Source organism: Electrona antarctica (genome assembly GCF_951216825.1).
Source record: "Electrona antarctica genome assembly, chromosome: 12".
Lineage (NCBI taxonomy): Eukaryota > Metazoa > Chordata > Actinopteri > Myctophiformes > Myctophidae > Electrona > Electrona antarctica.
The window spans coordinates 30,925,785-30,942,502 of NC_136793.1; the positions used below are offsets into that span (position 1 = coordinate 30,925,785).

General features: G+C 41.6%; 1 protein-coding gene across 2 annotated transcripts in view; it reads left to right on the forward strand.

Annotated features, from left to right (window-relative positions):
* kntc1 (kinetochore associated 1) overlaps positions 1-16,718 on the forward strand; it is a 43,312-nt gene that overhangs the window by 15,058 nt on the left and 11,536 nt on the right. For both annotated transcript variants that reach the window (XM_079515354.1, XM_079515353.1), the window contains exons 27-51: positions 540-642; positions 784-918; positions 1,956-2,075; positions 2,393-2,465; positions 2,986-3,053; positions 3,666-3,967; positions 5,747-5,919; positions 7,848-7,948; positions 8,976-9,114; positions 9,224-9,280; positions 9,386-9,549; positions 9,657-9,761; positions 9,846-9,974; positions 10,870-10,986; positions 11,656-11,765; positions 12,840-13,065; positions 13,312-13,401; positions 13,497-13,662; positions 13,901-13,959; positions 14,051-14,270; positions 14,379-14,452; positions 14,534-14,744; positions 15,564-15,676; positions 15,819-15,874; positions 16,460-16,535. In XM_079515354.1, the coding sequence (XP_079371480.1) occupies positions 540-642; positions 784-918; positions 1,956-2,075; positions 2,393-2,465; positions 2,986-3,053; positions 3,666-3,967; positions 5,747-5,919; positions 7,848-7,948; positions 8,976-9,114; positions 9,224-9,280; positions 9,386-9,549; positions 9,657-9,761; positions 9,846-9,974; positions 10,870-10,986; positions 11,656-11,765; positions 12,840-13,065; positions 13,312-13,401; positions 13,497-13,662; positions 13,901-13,959; positions 14,051-14,270; positions 14,379-14,452; positions 14,534-14,744; positions 15,564-15,676; positions 15,819-15,874; positions 16,460-16,535 (3,187 nt within the window). The remainder of the gene's footprint in view (positions 1-539; positions 643-783; positions 919-1,955; positions 2,076-2,392; positions 2,466-2,985; positions 3,054-3,665; positions 3,968-5,746; positions 5,920-7,847; positions 7,949-8,975; positions 9,115-9,223; positions 9,281-9,385; positions 9,550-9,656; positions 9,762-9,845; positions 9,975-10,869; positions 10,987-11,655; positions 11,766-12,839; positions 13,066-13,311; positions 13,402-13,496; positions 13,663-13,900; positions 13,960-14,050; positions 14,271-14,378; positions 14,453-14,533; positions 14,745-15,563; positions 15,677-15,818; positions 15,875-16,459; positions 16,536-16,718) is intronic.

Below are 16,718 nucleotides of genomic sequence, written 5' to 3' on the forward strand. Positions count from 1 at the left end.
TTGTATAAAGTTGTTAAGTTACCTGTGCCAGGGAAATGTACCTTCCACCTGCCACCTTGCACCTGTTCGCATGAAGCTCTGCAACAATCCAACTGATGGTTTAGAGGTGGTACCTCTGTAGAATGGTTGTTGGACCGGCCCTGAGAAAATGGAGGCTTTGCTGTGCTTTCATCACCATTTACTTATAGGAATTAGAATTTTGAAGTCGCTGCACCTCTCTATTATGGAACCTTTCATGTTGATGATGGGGTGCTCTCTCCTTGGCTTAAATTTGTATAGTCCACGATCATCTCTGTGGTTTTGTCGAGGGCCAGGTTGAGGGCCAGTAGCACTGGGGCTCCAATGTCAGGGTTTCTTCTGTGGTATGATGCTTTTCCTGCTGCATGTTTTTGAGGAGCACCCCTTGGTCCATCACATTTTGTTCAACCGTATACCTGTATGTGGATGAATTACATGAATAAACTAGAACTTGAACCTAGTTCTTGTAGCAATCTGATGCAATTAGCAAAGTCCAAAACATTTTTTTTTACTATCTCCAGACAAGAGCTTCTGAAGGAGAGTTACGGTCTGATGGAGATCAGGAAACTACTCCGAGGCTATGGGATTCGTAACTTCAACCTCTCCTCCAACACTCAAATTATGGTATGATTGATTTACATGTCAATTTAGTGACTTAGCCGTTCCATTATTTATTCATCCAGTTACCCATTAATGTAACGCAAGTTACTCGGGTACAATGACAGCCACTTGAATCCATAAAATCACTGATTTGTATTTCCCTAGACATTGATTCGATACATAATAAAGCAAGATCTACCATCGTCTTTAGAGGACTCCATTAAGTTGGCTGAAGCGTACAAACTTACAACTTCCCAGATACATTATTTGTATCTCATCCAGCTGATTGGCCAAGGCAAGGTATGTTAATCATTATTAATCTTTATTTGTTTTTATCAGAAGTTGTGGCCTGACTGTGATCAACTTGTTGTACAGTTTTCTGATTTTGTCTAATTAGAAGCCTGTGCTCCCAAAACTAATTCACTTGGAAACCAGGGGCAACATTGTGGTAGAGCCATATAAGCCTCTGAAATCTTAAGAATCTGTTTCTTTAAATTATTTAGTAGGTATATTTTGATTGGTATGTCTGTTTTATTCAAACTCATAGCAACTGGCTAAACTGGGCTACTCTATTGGGCATTCCTCCAGGAAGTAACATTGTGGTTCCCAACCAGATATGCATAATAGGGGAACTTGTGGCCTAGACTGTATCCTGCTAGTCAATTTGGAACAAAAACCAGGATTTAAGCTGTGTGGATAGCCTGGTGATGCGAGATTAGCTAGTATCTAATAGAAAAGGCTGTGTTGTTGTGTTTTCTAAATCGACCCTCGGTCGGTCTGGCTCTGAACAGGCTGGTAGTGTGTGCTGGCTTGGGTGGTGTGTGACGATCCAGTTGAAGTACCTCTGTTGGTACAGAGACGAGCCCGGGAGAACCAATGATGAGACACAGAGGCAGTATCACACCATAGATTCACAAAGTTTATTAGACAGACACAGATATTTATAGTGCTGGATCATAGAAACGAGACGGTAAGGTATGAAGATGCACGACATAGGAAGTAGGAACGTGGCATGATGTGCAAGGCTGACCTCACGATGTACAAGGCTAGCCTTACTGTCGGTATACCAGGCGGACCTTATGGGTGCCACCTAACAGGATGCCTCACATATCATGTACAATGCAGACAGAGAAACATCTCGCTATCAAGCACAATGCAAGCTGCACTGTAACCTATGAAGTACACCGTATCAAGTTCAGTACACAGACTTACTTAGCTGACTGTATATGGCATGATTCGCAGTCAATTTGGAACAAAAACCAGGATTTAAGCTGTGTGGAGAGCCTGGTGATGCGAGGTTAGCTAGTATCTAATAGAAAAGGGTGTGTTGTTCGCAGAATGAGGCATGCATGACTCTCCTGAAGAAGCTGTCCTCTGCAGAGTTGGAGTGTGTGATAGATCGCCTTACAACCTGGGCTAGACTCCAGCTGGAGGACAAAGATCACATATCCCATGAGGTGGGCAGATGTCATTGCCTGCATGTAGATTCTATGACTTGTTTATTCAATGTCGTTTTTGGTGTATTTTCTGTCCTTTTTTAAGATAAAAAACCATCAGTAACATGAATGCTGCAATTCAGCATTTTCACATTCTGTATTTGTTTTTGCATTCTAGAAAAAAAAATATATTTTGTTTAAGGAAAATGCATGTAGAACATTTATTATTTTGCTGGTTGATTTTCACCACAAAACATAGGGTCTGTAAATAGTGAGCAGGGAATCCAATACTGTGTGAAATGTTACCCATTAAGACAACTTAAATGTCTCTTAAACAGCACAAGAAGCATCAAATGGTTATTGCCCAAGTGATGTTGGAAGCATTCAAATACATGCAGATCAACCACATATGTAAGTAGTCTACCTTTATTATAATGCCATTTTTAAGGGGCGCCCCTTCTATAAACAGATTTTGTTCCCACACGTCTCAAGATTTGCCATTGACAATGAAATGTTATGTCATATGTAAACGAGCAAATCAGCTAACCAATCACAGGCAACAGGCATTCTGATTGGCCAGTATGAGATGAGGCATGATGATGTATGATAAGAGATGATAATTCTGCTAAATATGACGTAAATTAAACATCAAAACATTAAACGTTGTTGACATTGAAGGGGAGGGAAACTTAGTTTGTATGTAAACGAGCAAATCGCCTAACCAATCAAATGTTTGTGGAAACGCTTGGCCAATAAGGGACCACCTTATGTAGCAATGTCCACTAACATAAATTGATGTACGATGACAAGAGCGCCCCTCATTTCACACGGGTGTGATTCTTTTTACTTCAAAATTATATAATTAAATTAATGAATGTAAATGCTATGCTGTACTGTATGCATTGACCCTACATTTTCATATTCCCTGCAGCTGATACACTTAAAAGCCTGGAGTGTGAGAACAATCTAATCATGTTTAAGGCGATCGCCAACTTACAGGTATTGTAAGCTTCTTTTAATTGAACATAATCTTTGAGTCTCTGCCAGGCCAGACGGCTGTATAGATATATTATTCTGCTCATTACTGTACACACATGTATATTATAAATCTTTGTGTTTGAGCACAAAATGCCTTTTGAGAACCCACAAATTGTCTGCGTGCGCGCAAAGCAGTGCGGCCCCTCCACACAATCATTCTACAGTTGTGCCCCCCGGACTAATCTAGTTGAATACACCTGACCTACAGTGAAGGAAATGACTCTTTCAGGTCAAGGATCCCCAAATGTATAGTATGTATTTGGCTGCAGACCCCCATATGAAAAGGTTTTGTGCCAGGGACCCCCAGAAAAGAAGATTTCTGTTAAAAATATTCAAAGATGTGCACAGATTTTCAAGATTTTTCAAAAGTGGCAGATCTACAAGCTCATACCACCTCTCACACATACACTCACTCACTCTCTCACTCTCTCACACACACACACACACACACACACACACACACACACCATGCAGCAGTAAAATCCTCAGTGTTCCTGTATCTAAATGTAACCATTTCCTAAGCCCTTGTGTATGAAATTTGCCATATTACAAATTAATTTCTACATATTCCAGGAGGACTTTGATATCTTCTTCACTCCCACCAACTATGCTGATCCCAAAGTCCGAAAGCAGATCCAGGAGCATCACATCACTGCCTACGAAACCACACGCAATAGTCGTCTATCCAAGGGGAAGGTCACAGCCACCACAGTGGTGGCCAACGATCCTGATGGCAAGACCAAGACCATCTCAACCGAAGCTGGTCTGCGTCGTCTGGGAAGGCAACTGCAGCGCACAGAATCGGAGCTGTGGTCTGACCTGGCCCTACGTGCCCTGGGGGTGGGCAAGGTGGATACGGCCCTTACGATCCTCAGGTCAGAAAATGTGTGGGTGGTAAGGAATCAAGAGAAAGAAGCTAGTCCTTGCTATATAATTACTTGCGCAAGCAGAGCGTGCAAGTAATGTTATCAGTCAGGTGCTACGATGTGTATGTCCCTTAGCAGCATACGATATGACGTCATATGCTGGCACGGTAGATACGGAAGCAGACCGTGCAGGTATGTTTTCCGTCATGCTACAAAGCGTATGTCCCATGAAGTGATGAAGATGTACCAATGCCAGGGTATAATTGGTTTACGATGGTGACGTAATGATAGGTTTCAGTGTCTAGTGGATTAAAGGGACATACGCATCAAACCACCCGAGTAACCACATTATACCACTAATCAACTCAGAAATTACATATACATACATATATACATATGTATGTATACACCTTGCTGACTCCTTGTCAGCAAATGTCACACCAGTAGCCAAAAATCTGGGTGTACTACTGGACTCTGACCTCTGTCTTGAGGCCCAGGTTAAATCCGTGGTTCGCACTTGTTTTTTTCATTTACGCAACATCTATAGAATCCGACCAGTCCTTTCCACCCCTAACCTTCATAAAGTTGTCAATGCACTCATTTCATCCCGTTTGGACTACTGTAACGCCCTCTATTCATCACTCGGCAAAGGATCCATACACCGCCTACAGTTAATACAGAACGCAGCCGCAAGACTCATCACTGGAACAAGAAAATCTGAACATATCACCCCGGTACTGGCCTCACTACACTGGCTCCCTGTACATTTTAGAATTGATTTTAATACTGACTTTTAAAGCTCAGAATGGCCTGGCACCGCAATACCTAGCAGATCTTATTAAACCCCATCAGCCTGTCCGCCAATTAAGGTCCTCTACCTTAGCCCTACTAGAGGTGCCCTAGGTGCAGGGCTCCCAGGCTCTGGAACAGCCTGCCATCTGACCTGAGGTCTATTAGCTCCTTGGCTATTTTTAAAACTAAATTAAAGACCCACTTTTATAGGAAAGCCTTTTTAAACCGATAACCAATGTTTGCTTTTAATTCCCTTGATAATGTAATTTTATTCTGCCTGCTGTTTGATTGTTATTGATTGTTATGTAACACTGTTGTTTGTATATTGTTAAGCACTTTGTGACACTGTCAAAAAAGGTGCTATATAAATAAAGTGTATTATTATTATATACATATATATAGACATATGAGCATATGACGTGATGAATATATGTACCAATGCCAGGGTATAATTGATGGTATGTAATCTGACACCACTGCCATAACAGGCATAAGTAGTCATTACCATACTTCAAAATACTACTTTTTTTTTCCTCCAAAAGCAAGGTACGTAGCAAATGGCTAAACCTAATAATTCAATATTGCAAATGTTCTTTCACAGAGAGGCTGAGATTTGAAAGTTTATAGCGGTCTACAGTACTTGCACGCTCTGCTTGTGCACTTGTGCAACAAGCAAGTAGGCACTCGACACTGCAGTTCTAGTTACTTGCGCAAGCAGAGCGTGCAACTGGTGGGTCAAACTGAACAACCAATATGTCAATTTGAAGCTATGATTACCTGCTTTCATATAACATGAAAATTACAAAAATCCAATGACAGTCCCTCAGTCAAATTTGGTCACAAATCGTAAAATCAATGGGAAGTTGACATAAGGCTTTTTTAAGGCCTTTTCAGGCGGGGAGCGAAATGTGGATTAGTGATAGACTTCACTATTCATGATTTTCTTTTTTTTAATGAAATGGCTCATGTCTTGTCTGTTGTATTCTACCCTAACAGTGAGCTGTATGAGCACCACTGTAATCCCAGTACAGGAAAGGTACTGTTCACTGCTGCCCAGAGGCTGTGTCAGATGTTAGATGATGATGCGCCCATGGTGATCTCTGATGACCTGGACTTGCCAGCTGTCACCCACAACCTGGCCTGTCAGGCTGTAACTGTGTGCCACTCAGGTAATAATAATACATTTTATTTATAACGCACTTTACATTTGAAACAAATCTCAAAGTGCTACATCAAGATTATTATAAAAGTATAAAAGGACAATTCATGCATTTTGTGGTCAAGTATACTGCTAAAAGGTTAAAAGCACACTGGGCATCTAAAAGTCCAACTAGCCAAATGCCTTGTTAAAAAGAAAAGTCTTAAGTCCCCTTTTAAAAGCGTCCACGGATTGTGGTGCTCTCAGGTGGTCGGGGAGGGCATTCCACAGCCGAGGAGCAGCTGAGCAGAAGGCCCGGTCCCTCATGGTGCAGAGTTTTGTTTTTGTGGTTTTGAGTGTTTGAATTTCCAGAGCGGAGGGAGCGGGTGGAGGTTGGGGGTTCAATGAGTTCCTTCAGATAGGAAGGGGTGTTGCTGTGGATGCACTGATGTAGCCTGGCTTGGCCAGCCTCATAGCTGGGATTCACTGAAGATTCTTCAAGAATCTTCAGTGAATCTCCGCTATGAGGCTGGCCAAGCCAGGCTAGCACTGATGGGTGAGGAGGCAGACCTTGTATTCTATCCTGAAGGAGACGGGAAGCCAGTGAAGGGAATGGAGTATGGGTGTGATATGTTCATATTTCCGCACTCTCACCAGGATCCTAGCAGCACTGTTCTGGATGTACTGGAGCCTCTGGATGCTCTTGCTAGGGATCCCAGTGAGAAGTGCGTTGCAGTAGTCAAGCATTGAGGAGATAAAGGCGTGAACAAGTTTTTCTGCATCAGGCAGGGTGAGTGTGGGACGGAGTCTGGCTATGTTTCGGAGGTGAAAGAATGAGGTTTTGCAGAGGTGTTTGATGTGGGGGTCCATTTTTACACCCAAGTTGGTGACTACAGGTGAGAGGTGGAGGTCCTGTGTGGAGAAGGTGATGCTGGTTATTGGGGATGATTTGACCTGGTGTGGGGTGCCGAATAGAATGGCCTCTGTCTTGGAGCTGTTTAGTTGTAAGAAGTTGTCAGTCATCCACGCCTTATCTCCTCAAGGCAGGTGGTCAGTGTGGATGATGGTGATGATGATGACGACAGGGGGGCAGAGGGGAGTGGGACAGTCCTGAGGTAGAGTTGGGTGTCATCAGCATAGCAGTGGTAGGATATCCCATGCCGGCTGACACGACCAAGGGGGAGCATGTAGAGAGTGAAAAGGGTGGGGCCGAGGACGGAACCTTGGGGTACGCCACAGGTGACAGGGTGTGATCGTGAGTGAACACCTCCCAGGGAGACGCGATCGGTTCTGTCTGAGATATGAGGTGAACCAGTTTAGTGCAGTGTCTGTGAGTCCTATGGTGGAGTGGAGTCAGTTGAGGAGAATGGTATGGCCGACTGTGTCGAATGTCCAGGAGGATGAGGAGGAGGTAATTGGCACATCCAGACTTACTGTACCTTAACCTGAGTTTCTTTTTTTTAAAGATATCTTTGGGGCTTTTAATGCCTTTTTATTTGATTGAATGTTGAGTACAGTAGACTGACAGGTAAGAGAAATGGGGAGTGACACGCAGCAAAGGTCGTTGGGATTGGTACTCGAACACACTGTCAGGCTAGATCAACAGCCCGGGCGACTACGCTAGCAGTCCAGGCCTTAACCTGAGTTTCGGTGAATGTGCTTGTTTATTATTCAGACAAAAGTAACTGATATCAGTGTAGTCTGGACACACTGTCAACCCTTTAGTAGAGTAGTAAATATGTTCTACAGAAAAGAGAAGGAACACTATTATAAATGAGTTAACACAGGATCAATGGTACATTTCATTGTACCACCCGGTGTTAACATTATGATTAATGAAGTTGAACCTGAACAATTGAATTCCAAACTTTTGTTGGATATAAATTAATTAAATTAATTATTAAGCATTTCTTAACAATAAACGTAATGCCTGAAAGGAAAATGTGAAAATGTTTTCAGACCTCCTGCTGGATTGTTTGGAGCTGTGTAAGTGCACACGGACAGCGGTGGATGTCTACAATCAGTGTCAGTTATCAGACGACTATGGTTTCATACCCAAGGTCTGTATCTCAGCCCCCAATTTCTTACAACACTGTCCAAATGATGGCGTGGCCCTTTGCATGATCTTTAAGTGGTGTTCACTGCTAATGTTTAATGGACCTCCCGGTCCTTCACTAGGGACCGGGAGGTCCAGGTGAGACTGATTCTCCGTTCATCGTGGTAGGTTAAAAGTTTTAACCTATCACGTGACGTCACTCATGTTTTGTGTATTACAGACACTAGATTGGATATGCCTTGACAAAACGGCAGTTTGTTTTAAAATGTTTTGTCACAGTTTGTAATCGAAGCTCCTTGTTATAACTCCTTGTTATAACCACTGTTTAGTGGCAATTTAGTGTTGTTGATAGTTTCAATTAGTGAAGACCACTTTAGGAAGTATAGATGTTCCAATATAACCCTACAATTGTTTGGGGGGTTTGGGGTGAGAACTTTAAAGATGGCTACAGCTGTGGGGGTGACTTCAGTTCAGGTGGATCACCACCCACCAGGCATACTTAAAGGACCACTTTTCAACCTATATTCATATAACAGGTCCTCACTAATAATCATGATAAAATGGCACTGGTGGACGGGTTTCTGTACTGCCCACAGCCCTCCTATGAGACACAGACCGAGTAGGAAATAAAAGTGCCATTTTATCATGATTGTTAGTGAGGACCTATTGTATGAAGATAGTTTGAAAAGTGGTGAAGCTTTAATGAACTGGGGGGCGTGTCCACATACATTTTTTTTACAAATACTGTACACTTATTTGAAAAAGTTCCTTATATAATAATACCTGATGATCATGTTTTAGGGTGGAACAAAATCACAGCACCACATCTTTAAAGGCGATACCTCTATTTTATCACAATTATGAAGCCTGCCCCCCAAAACAAACTCAAAGAACTACACACTTTTGATTGTGTAGTACTTGCAAAGTTCAATCTATTTCACATGCTCAAATCTACACACAACAAATGATGCATTTCTAAATAAAAAGTAAATTCTGTTTTTAATAGTTTTAAATTGTACATTTGTTCAAAGGATGCAACATTGGAAGCAGAAAATGATGCTTATTCCAGTTTCCAGGATCTTTTTAAAGAGGATTGCATTGTTCTGGACCCAGTATCTGTACTACCAGTGCAGTATGAGATCACCAACAGCTTGGTGCCTGTGTCACCAGGTAAACAAAATATCTTTTTGCATTTTAGTGCCTGGATTTGTGACATTGTTAACTGGTTTATTTAGATAGTATGAAGTTGAGTTCCATTATTTATTTATATTTATTGCAGATAACAAGCTCTATCCATTGGACTGCTCTTGTCTGTCGCAGTGTTCTTTTGCAGATGGTAACTACTTAAAATGACTTACCGTATTTTTAAAAGATTCATATTTGCTTGGCAAAGGTTGTGAGCCTTAGTTTTTATGTTGGATCATACCTGTCCCTCCTATAGGTTCAAACTTCCTGAAGCCTCTCCTGGGTCCCCTGTCTAACATGTTGCAGATGCTGCAGGAGTGCAGTCAGTTGGAGCTGGCCCTTAGAGTACTGGTCAACTCCTATGGCATCTGCTTGCAGCATGTTACTTCCAACATAATGGACCCTACGTTCTGCATACGGGTATAACATGCAGCAGTATCACAGTTGTGGTCATACATGTTGTGGCATCTGGACAAAGATATCTATAGGTATTGAATTATGTCCTTTTCTCAATACTCTTCTTTCAGCTTTATGGTAAGGACTACCTAATCCAGTACTATACTTGCGTGCAAGATCTACAGAAAACAACATTATCCTCTCTCAATGTGGTTGCTGTGGGCCTCTTGAACAAGGTGAGTTCACCTGTGATCTTGTGAAAAGCTTTCATAAGAATGTGTCACTTTATTTTATCTTTCTATATATTCCTTTGTTTGAAGGTATTGAACTGGAGAGTGGTGGATTGTGACTTGGCTATTGGACTCTGCACTCTTCTATCCAAGGCCGAAGTCTTCAAAATACTTTGGAAGATTATTGACAGCACCTGGCAAAACTACAGCAAAATCTTGGTATGATGAAATGGTTACATCCACAAAGAAAATTAAATGTTATGTTATGTCATAGATAAAGGTCACATGCTAACACATACAACATAGTCAAAATAATCACACCACACAGGAATTAAATGACAAAATCTGTAGCCTATTTTTGTCGTTTTATACGGTAAGTCATTTTTGGGGCGGCGGTGGCTCAGGGGTAGAGTGGCTGGATGGTAACCGCACGGTTGCCTGTTCGAACCCGGGCTCCCCCAGAGTTAGTGTGTCCTTGAGCAAGACACTGAACCCCAAATTGCTCCCGATGTGCTGGCTAGTGCCTTGCATGGTTTCTGCCGCCATCGGTGTGTGAATGGGTGAATTGATGCACATCTATGTAAAAGCGCCTTGGATAAAGGCGTTATATAAATGCACCATTTACTATTGTTGAAATCCTCAAATCTATAAACAGTGGAGTGCATTATTAAGTTTGTTCAAGTATGTTCTTTTACATTTTCAAGATGATCAAACGGAAACATTTTCTTGCTCTGCTGCCTTCTTCAAAGGCAGCAGAGCCAGTGGCTATTTTTGTACATCCTCTTGTACATGTAAAAATCCATATTCAATTGATTGTCCTGAATGCTGTCTGTTTTAATAGAACGTTTTTACTTTTTAGACATCAATGATTTTTTTCCAGTTTACTTTAGTTCCATAGACTGTTGATCTCTGTTAACTGTTAATAAAGGGATAGTTACATTTTAGATTTGGATTTGATATTGCACATCTCACTCCATTCTTAAGTTTTTAAGTCTGAACACAATTACTTAGAAATGTCAAATTGGACGTTTGTTAGCATTATCTAGTGGGAACAAATGGAATACACATCCTATTTCATTTTTTATGTAATCCACTTTTCATTTTCTAATGTCAGGATGTGGCCATGGTTGGAGCGCATCTCTGCCACTTGTATGGAGAGGAAGAGGAACAAGAGAAGTTTCAGTCAGTCATCACAGATGCAGAGTGGGGCATCAAGCTGGGGAAATTAGGGGTTTGTATTGTGGATGAAATTCACAGTTTAATATTCACTTGTTGTCACAGAAACGGTTGACAGTGTGACGTTAGGCCATGGCGTTATGTCACTATAAAGTATGGCGCATAAAAGCATTCAGCATAACACTACAAGTACGTATTTCATACTATATAATAAAGTATCTCATACTACAAGTAAGTATCATATAAGAAGGAGGCACCTAGCTAACACTGGGCTCAAGCTTACTGACCAGTAGTTCATACAGTTCCCTCCCCGTAGCACCCATAGGGTCCACGAATAGGACTACAAGGTCCACAAACAGGACTAACCTCTACTGACGATCTTCTCTACAAACATAGAGAGATCTCGATTACAACTTGCATATTTCGTGTGTGTGTGTGTGTGTGTGTGTGTGTGTGTGTGTGCGTGTGCGTGTGCGCGTGCGTGCGTGCACGATATAAGCCCCGAGCTGAGTTAAAACGGTTGCACTGTGTTTAGAAAAGTCGATTTGCTTGTCCACATATGACGTAAATTATTTGTCGATGGCAAATGTGACACGTGTTCGGACGAAAAGCTGTATATAGGCAAAAAGCAACTGATATTATTGTTGAGATATGGACTAGCATAAATATCAGACGTTTTTGACTGTTGCCATTCCTTTAACCCCATGTCTTTTCCTGTTTATAGATATCCATTCAGTCTGTTTTCCGCCAGCGCCCAGAGATGAAAAGTGCTCTGATCCCAGTTCTGGTGAAGAACATGAGCATCACACCTGACATCATCCTCCAGTACTGCAGGTCTGCTGGCCAACACAGTTTGTTCATTGGTCTTCTTCACAACTGTATTGGACTAGAAACTCGACCAGCCTTTGGCCGGTCTCGATTCTAGTTCCACGCGTCATTGGCTCCCTTGCAACGTTGTCACCTATGCCAACGATGTTGCACAGCAACTTGTAGTGAGCAAGGAAGGTGTTGGTTGTCGCCATGCATCCAGGTAGTAGCAGCAAATGCCAAGTGTGTGAGGTCGGCTAAATATTGGGCAACAGCAACAATATTTAAAAATCAGACCTGTGTGAAGTGAGGGGCAATCTTATCATCACTTTTTATACATGCATTGCATGCATGCATACATACATACATACGGACACATGCTGTTCATTGGAGTGGCTGCACCACTCAATAAGAGTGGGGGGGGGGAAAGCATAGACGTGATTGCTTGTTTCTGTCTCAGCTGTAAAATCTGGCAACCCGTGGCAAAGATAGCCTACCTGTTTGCGTAAGGGACGGATTTATTAAAATATTTCTTAGCAGTCTGCACTATGCAGAATGGGAACATTTAAATTGGAATGAAAGCACAACTCACTTCAAAACCTGTTTCTGTGGACGACTGTCCCTGTCTGTGTCGCGGCCCAAAGCGCAGGCATGGTAGGTGTTACGGGTAAATTGGTGACCTGGTGAAATATGCCACGGTCAGAAGCGTGGCGCGGTGTTGATGACGTTCTGTCTGTGGCGCAAAAGTGGTAGCTGTAATGTGCCTGAATGAAAATGTTTTATATTAACTGTACAGTAGGTGAAGACGTAGATGGAGGGATGATAAGTCTAAAACCTTGTCAGAGTACTTAACAATGGTTGTGGAAATTGTGGAGGCGTTTGAGCGTGCGTTTGCTGAGAGAATGTGTACCAAAGCTCCTTAGAGGGTGTGATTATTGTAGTAGAAAAGATGTGTATTTCCATCATGTTATCCCTGTGTCTTGTAACAGAGCTGTGGGCATGACAGTTGATGCTGTTGACTAAAATGATCACTGGGAGTTGCTGCATGCATCAAGTACTTACAGTAGATTAGATTGACACGTTCCCCTTTGCGTCCAACAGCACCTTTGGTCTGGATCGAGATAGCGTGATCAACCGCTACATCACAACCCTGCTGCTGCTACAGGAGGAGGAGGAAGACACTGGAGCAGCTGGTGATCCTGGGTTAGGCCTGGAAGAAGTGCCGTCTCTGAGCCATGCTGATGCCCTGGAACGTGTCCTGCAGATCATTCCCATGCTGCAGAGCACCACCAACCTCACCGACAGCCTCAGTGCTGCCATGCTCAAGGTCTGGCATTGGGAGATTATTCTGCTGCTAATGTGTTTGCTTGTTCTTCTTATTAACTGAATTAGTTCATTAGACTATTGATCTAGATTTATGTCAGCCTTTGTTGTAGATGGTGCTTGTAAATATATATATATATATATATATATATATATATATTTGATCAAGCCCTGTTGCATGCTTATGTGATGCTTTTGGATAAAGACTGTATTTATTATTTTCCATATGAAAAATGCCTTCCTTCTGCAGCTCAGTCCCTATAACTATGAGAGGATTGAAGTTGTGCTCAAGATCATACAGACAGCTGATGAGACTGTCACCGGCTTCTCAGTTAGTCAGGTATGGATCTTTTTTTCTTAGAAATTAGTACACTTAATCACTTGATGTCTTTAAAAAAACAATTCATAAGCAATTGGTGTCTTAACCATCTGCAGGCAATGGGCCTCGTTCAACACCTGAAGTCCTACAAGCGTATCTCACCTCCTTCAGACATAGAGAGCACCTATCTTTTGGATAACGGCTTGGAGTCTACTCCTCTGTCCAAAAGCAGATTGCCTGTCCACCTGCTTATGCAGACCAATAATTTCTGGAAGATCATCTGTGAGTACACTAGTTACCCCAAAGACTGCTGCTTTAGCTTTTCTGCACTGGTTGCCTGCTATTTTAGAACATCATGCTTTTATTTATCCCCTTTTGTCTTATTTTAATACATGTCTGACATTAACACTGTAAAGTAATTTTATTGTTTTATTTTTTTGCAGTGCACGGCACAGTGATCCTCGTTAGTTTCGTTATGATTAGAATTAATGAATTGAACATTAAAATATTTCCTATTTAGCTCCTGAGCTCAGTGAGGAGACCTTCCCTACTCTTCTCCTGATTAGCAAGCTTATGAAGGTAGATAATTCAAATTTATACAACTTCAATACAAAATAAAAAGCACCTTAACTGTCCATCCATCATAATATTGTGTCTTGTTTCCTTCAAGGTGAGTCTTGACAAGCTGTACATGACTGCTGTGAACCACTTCTTTGATAAGAGAATGAAGCCTCTGCTGTTGGAGCAGAGCAAGAAGGGCCAGAGGCATGTTTTACAGAAAAAGGAGACTTTCAAAGTGGCAAAGACGATGATGGAGTATATCCACTGCATACAGAACCTAGAGTGGGCTGCTGCCACAGCCCATAGGATTGCTCAGGAACTGCCCCCAGGTCTGATCTGTCTGTTCATAACAGACACTTGACATAACATTGTTTTGTCTGTTTATACACATGCATTATATTTTCTCACTTGTATTGCATTTATTAATTTATTCATAGGCCTTGAGAAGACTCAGTCACTTCGATTCTGCTTATCTCTTGCTGATACATGGCTTAAGGACCCAAACATTGAGGTCAGTCTTCACAGTCGTATGTTATGTTTGATTGTATATCTGTTGGGGTTTTAATATTTTTGCTTGTCTTATCCTGAGCAGGAGACTGCACGGGTCAAGGTTGAGTCCTTTTCGACCAAGCTGAAGTTGCAGTTCCAGCGTTCAGCCACAGAGAACATTATGATGGCCAGCCAGCTCAACAGCCCAGAGCTTCTTAAACTGACTGGGCTGCCAGCCAGACTCATAGTCGCTCTCTATGAGCACATCAGTGTGGAGCAGCGCTACAAGAATTCAATGAGTCAAGCCTATCCTGGCAAGTACCACTGCCTTGGCCAATACTGTAACCACAATGCTACATCATAATTATTACTTGAACTCTTGCTGTGGGGGTGTGTTGTAGATGCTAGATGATGCTATATAGATGACACACAATGGGAGAAGCTATAGTATGATGTAGATGCTAGATGATGCTATATAGATGACACACAATGGGAGAAGCTATAGTATGATGTAGATGCTAGATGATGCTATATAGATGACACACAATGGGAGAAGCTATAGTATGCGCCCGGTGTAAAGGTTTTGCCTTGATATACTGTACAACTAATGAGGCAAACGCTACGTTTATCACCATTAAACCAATGACTTGTTTTCCACTGGCCACAGATCACCAACATGCACATTTTGTTTTTAGAAAGCCTTCAATACGGACTAGGACTGACCCTTTTGTGAAAACAATCCCACATTAGAGTTCTTATCCAGACTTTTTTTTTTGTGCGTGTCCTTTATTTACCCAGGGAAGTAGCTGAGCACAGGTGCTCATTTTCAGCAACGCCCTGCACATAGAAACACACACAGACACACACACGCGCGTGCGCATGTGCGCACGCACACACACACACACACACACATTAAAACCTGGGAGCTGACCAGTACAACCATGTGTTGTATCTGTGGCTTTTTGCAGTCTAACTTGGCAGAGTAAACCATGTGAGACTGCACATCTACACCCTTTTGCTTGAAATGATTTTAAACTACAGTGATTCATACTAGTGTGAGTGCTAGGTGGACATAATTCAAATTGTGAATACATTACAATATGTTTATATGAAGATGATTTGTCTCTGAACAGACATTCATGCTGTATGTAAGGAAATAGCCACCATCAGCAAGGTGGATCTTCTGAAGATCAGAAATATGCTGTTGGAGAAGTGGATCTGTAAAACTGGCTCAGCCATGGCCCAGGTTTGACAAATCTGTATATGTCTTTTCAGGCTTGCATTGCTTATATTTCAAATGATCAGCTAACTGCAATGGTTATCCATCTCCTTTTTATTCTGCTTATGTTGAGTCACTGACTAAGGGTTACTATTTATTTTTCATGAAGGACATCAACAATCAAGAATGTGTTGGCAACATTGAGGAAGACCCAGATTTAATGAGGTACAGGCATTTTTATAGTGTGTAGTAGTTTTGAACTGTCAATGTTGTAATCAGTTCCATATTGGCGAAGCAATTGAAAATCCCCACAAGAACGTGAAGCCACCCTATTTGCATCTTCATAATGCTGTTAAAATGTATAAAATACTTTGCTTATAGGGATATAATTTATCTGTCTACTAAAGGCAACTACTTAACTTATATTTGCCTCTAATTATCGATATGAATTGCACTCAAACCTTATCTCATTCATGATAAGGTTTGAGTGCAGTTATTGATAATTATGTTCACACTATTTCACCTTTTTTATGAAGAAAGAGCTCTGCCTACAGGTCTGACATTCACTTCCACTATTATGGAAGGCAAGTAGACACAATTTATTGTGATTAGTAAACTGATATAAATTGGTCTTTCTCAAAACATTTAAACTGTGCTCAACTTCTGGACGTGTTCCACTGAGCCAGCAAAAGTGCAATGGCTGCCTTTTAAATGTGGCAGCTATGCGGTCTCTTTTCTCATAGGTGATCATGCAGAAAGGGAAAAGTAAATATTAATTACATATGTGCTGTACTCAACTATGTTCTTCAGGGTGGTGCATCTACTGCAGGCATACCCCATGGACACTGTCTGCCTGCTGAGCCCCTTATTGTCTGTGGAAACATGGGTGAGTAATTATGTGGGATGAATCAAGTTTGCACCTGAATTATCATGAAATCATATAACATTTTAAGTGTTCCTGATTGACGGGCATGATTTAACCCATTAAGACCTGGGGTCGATTCTACCAAATGTCTTCTAAATCAGTTTTCTGAAGGAAAAAAAACTTTAAAAAAACTTAAACATAAAT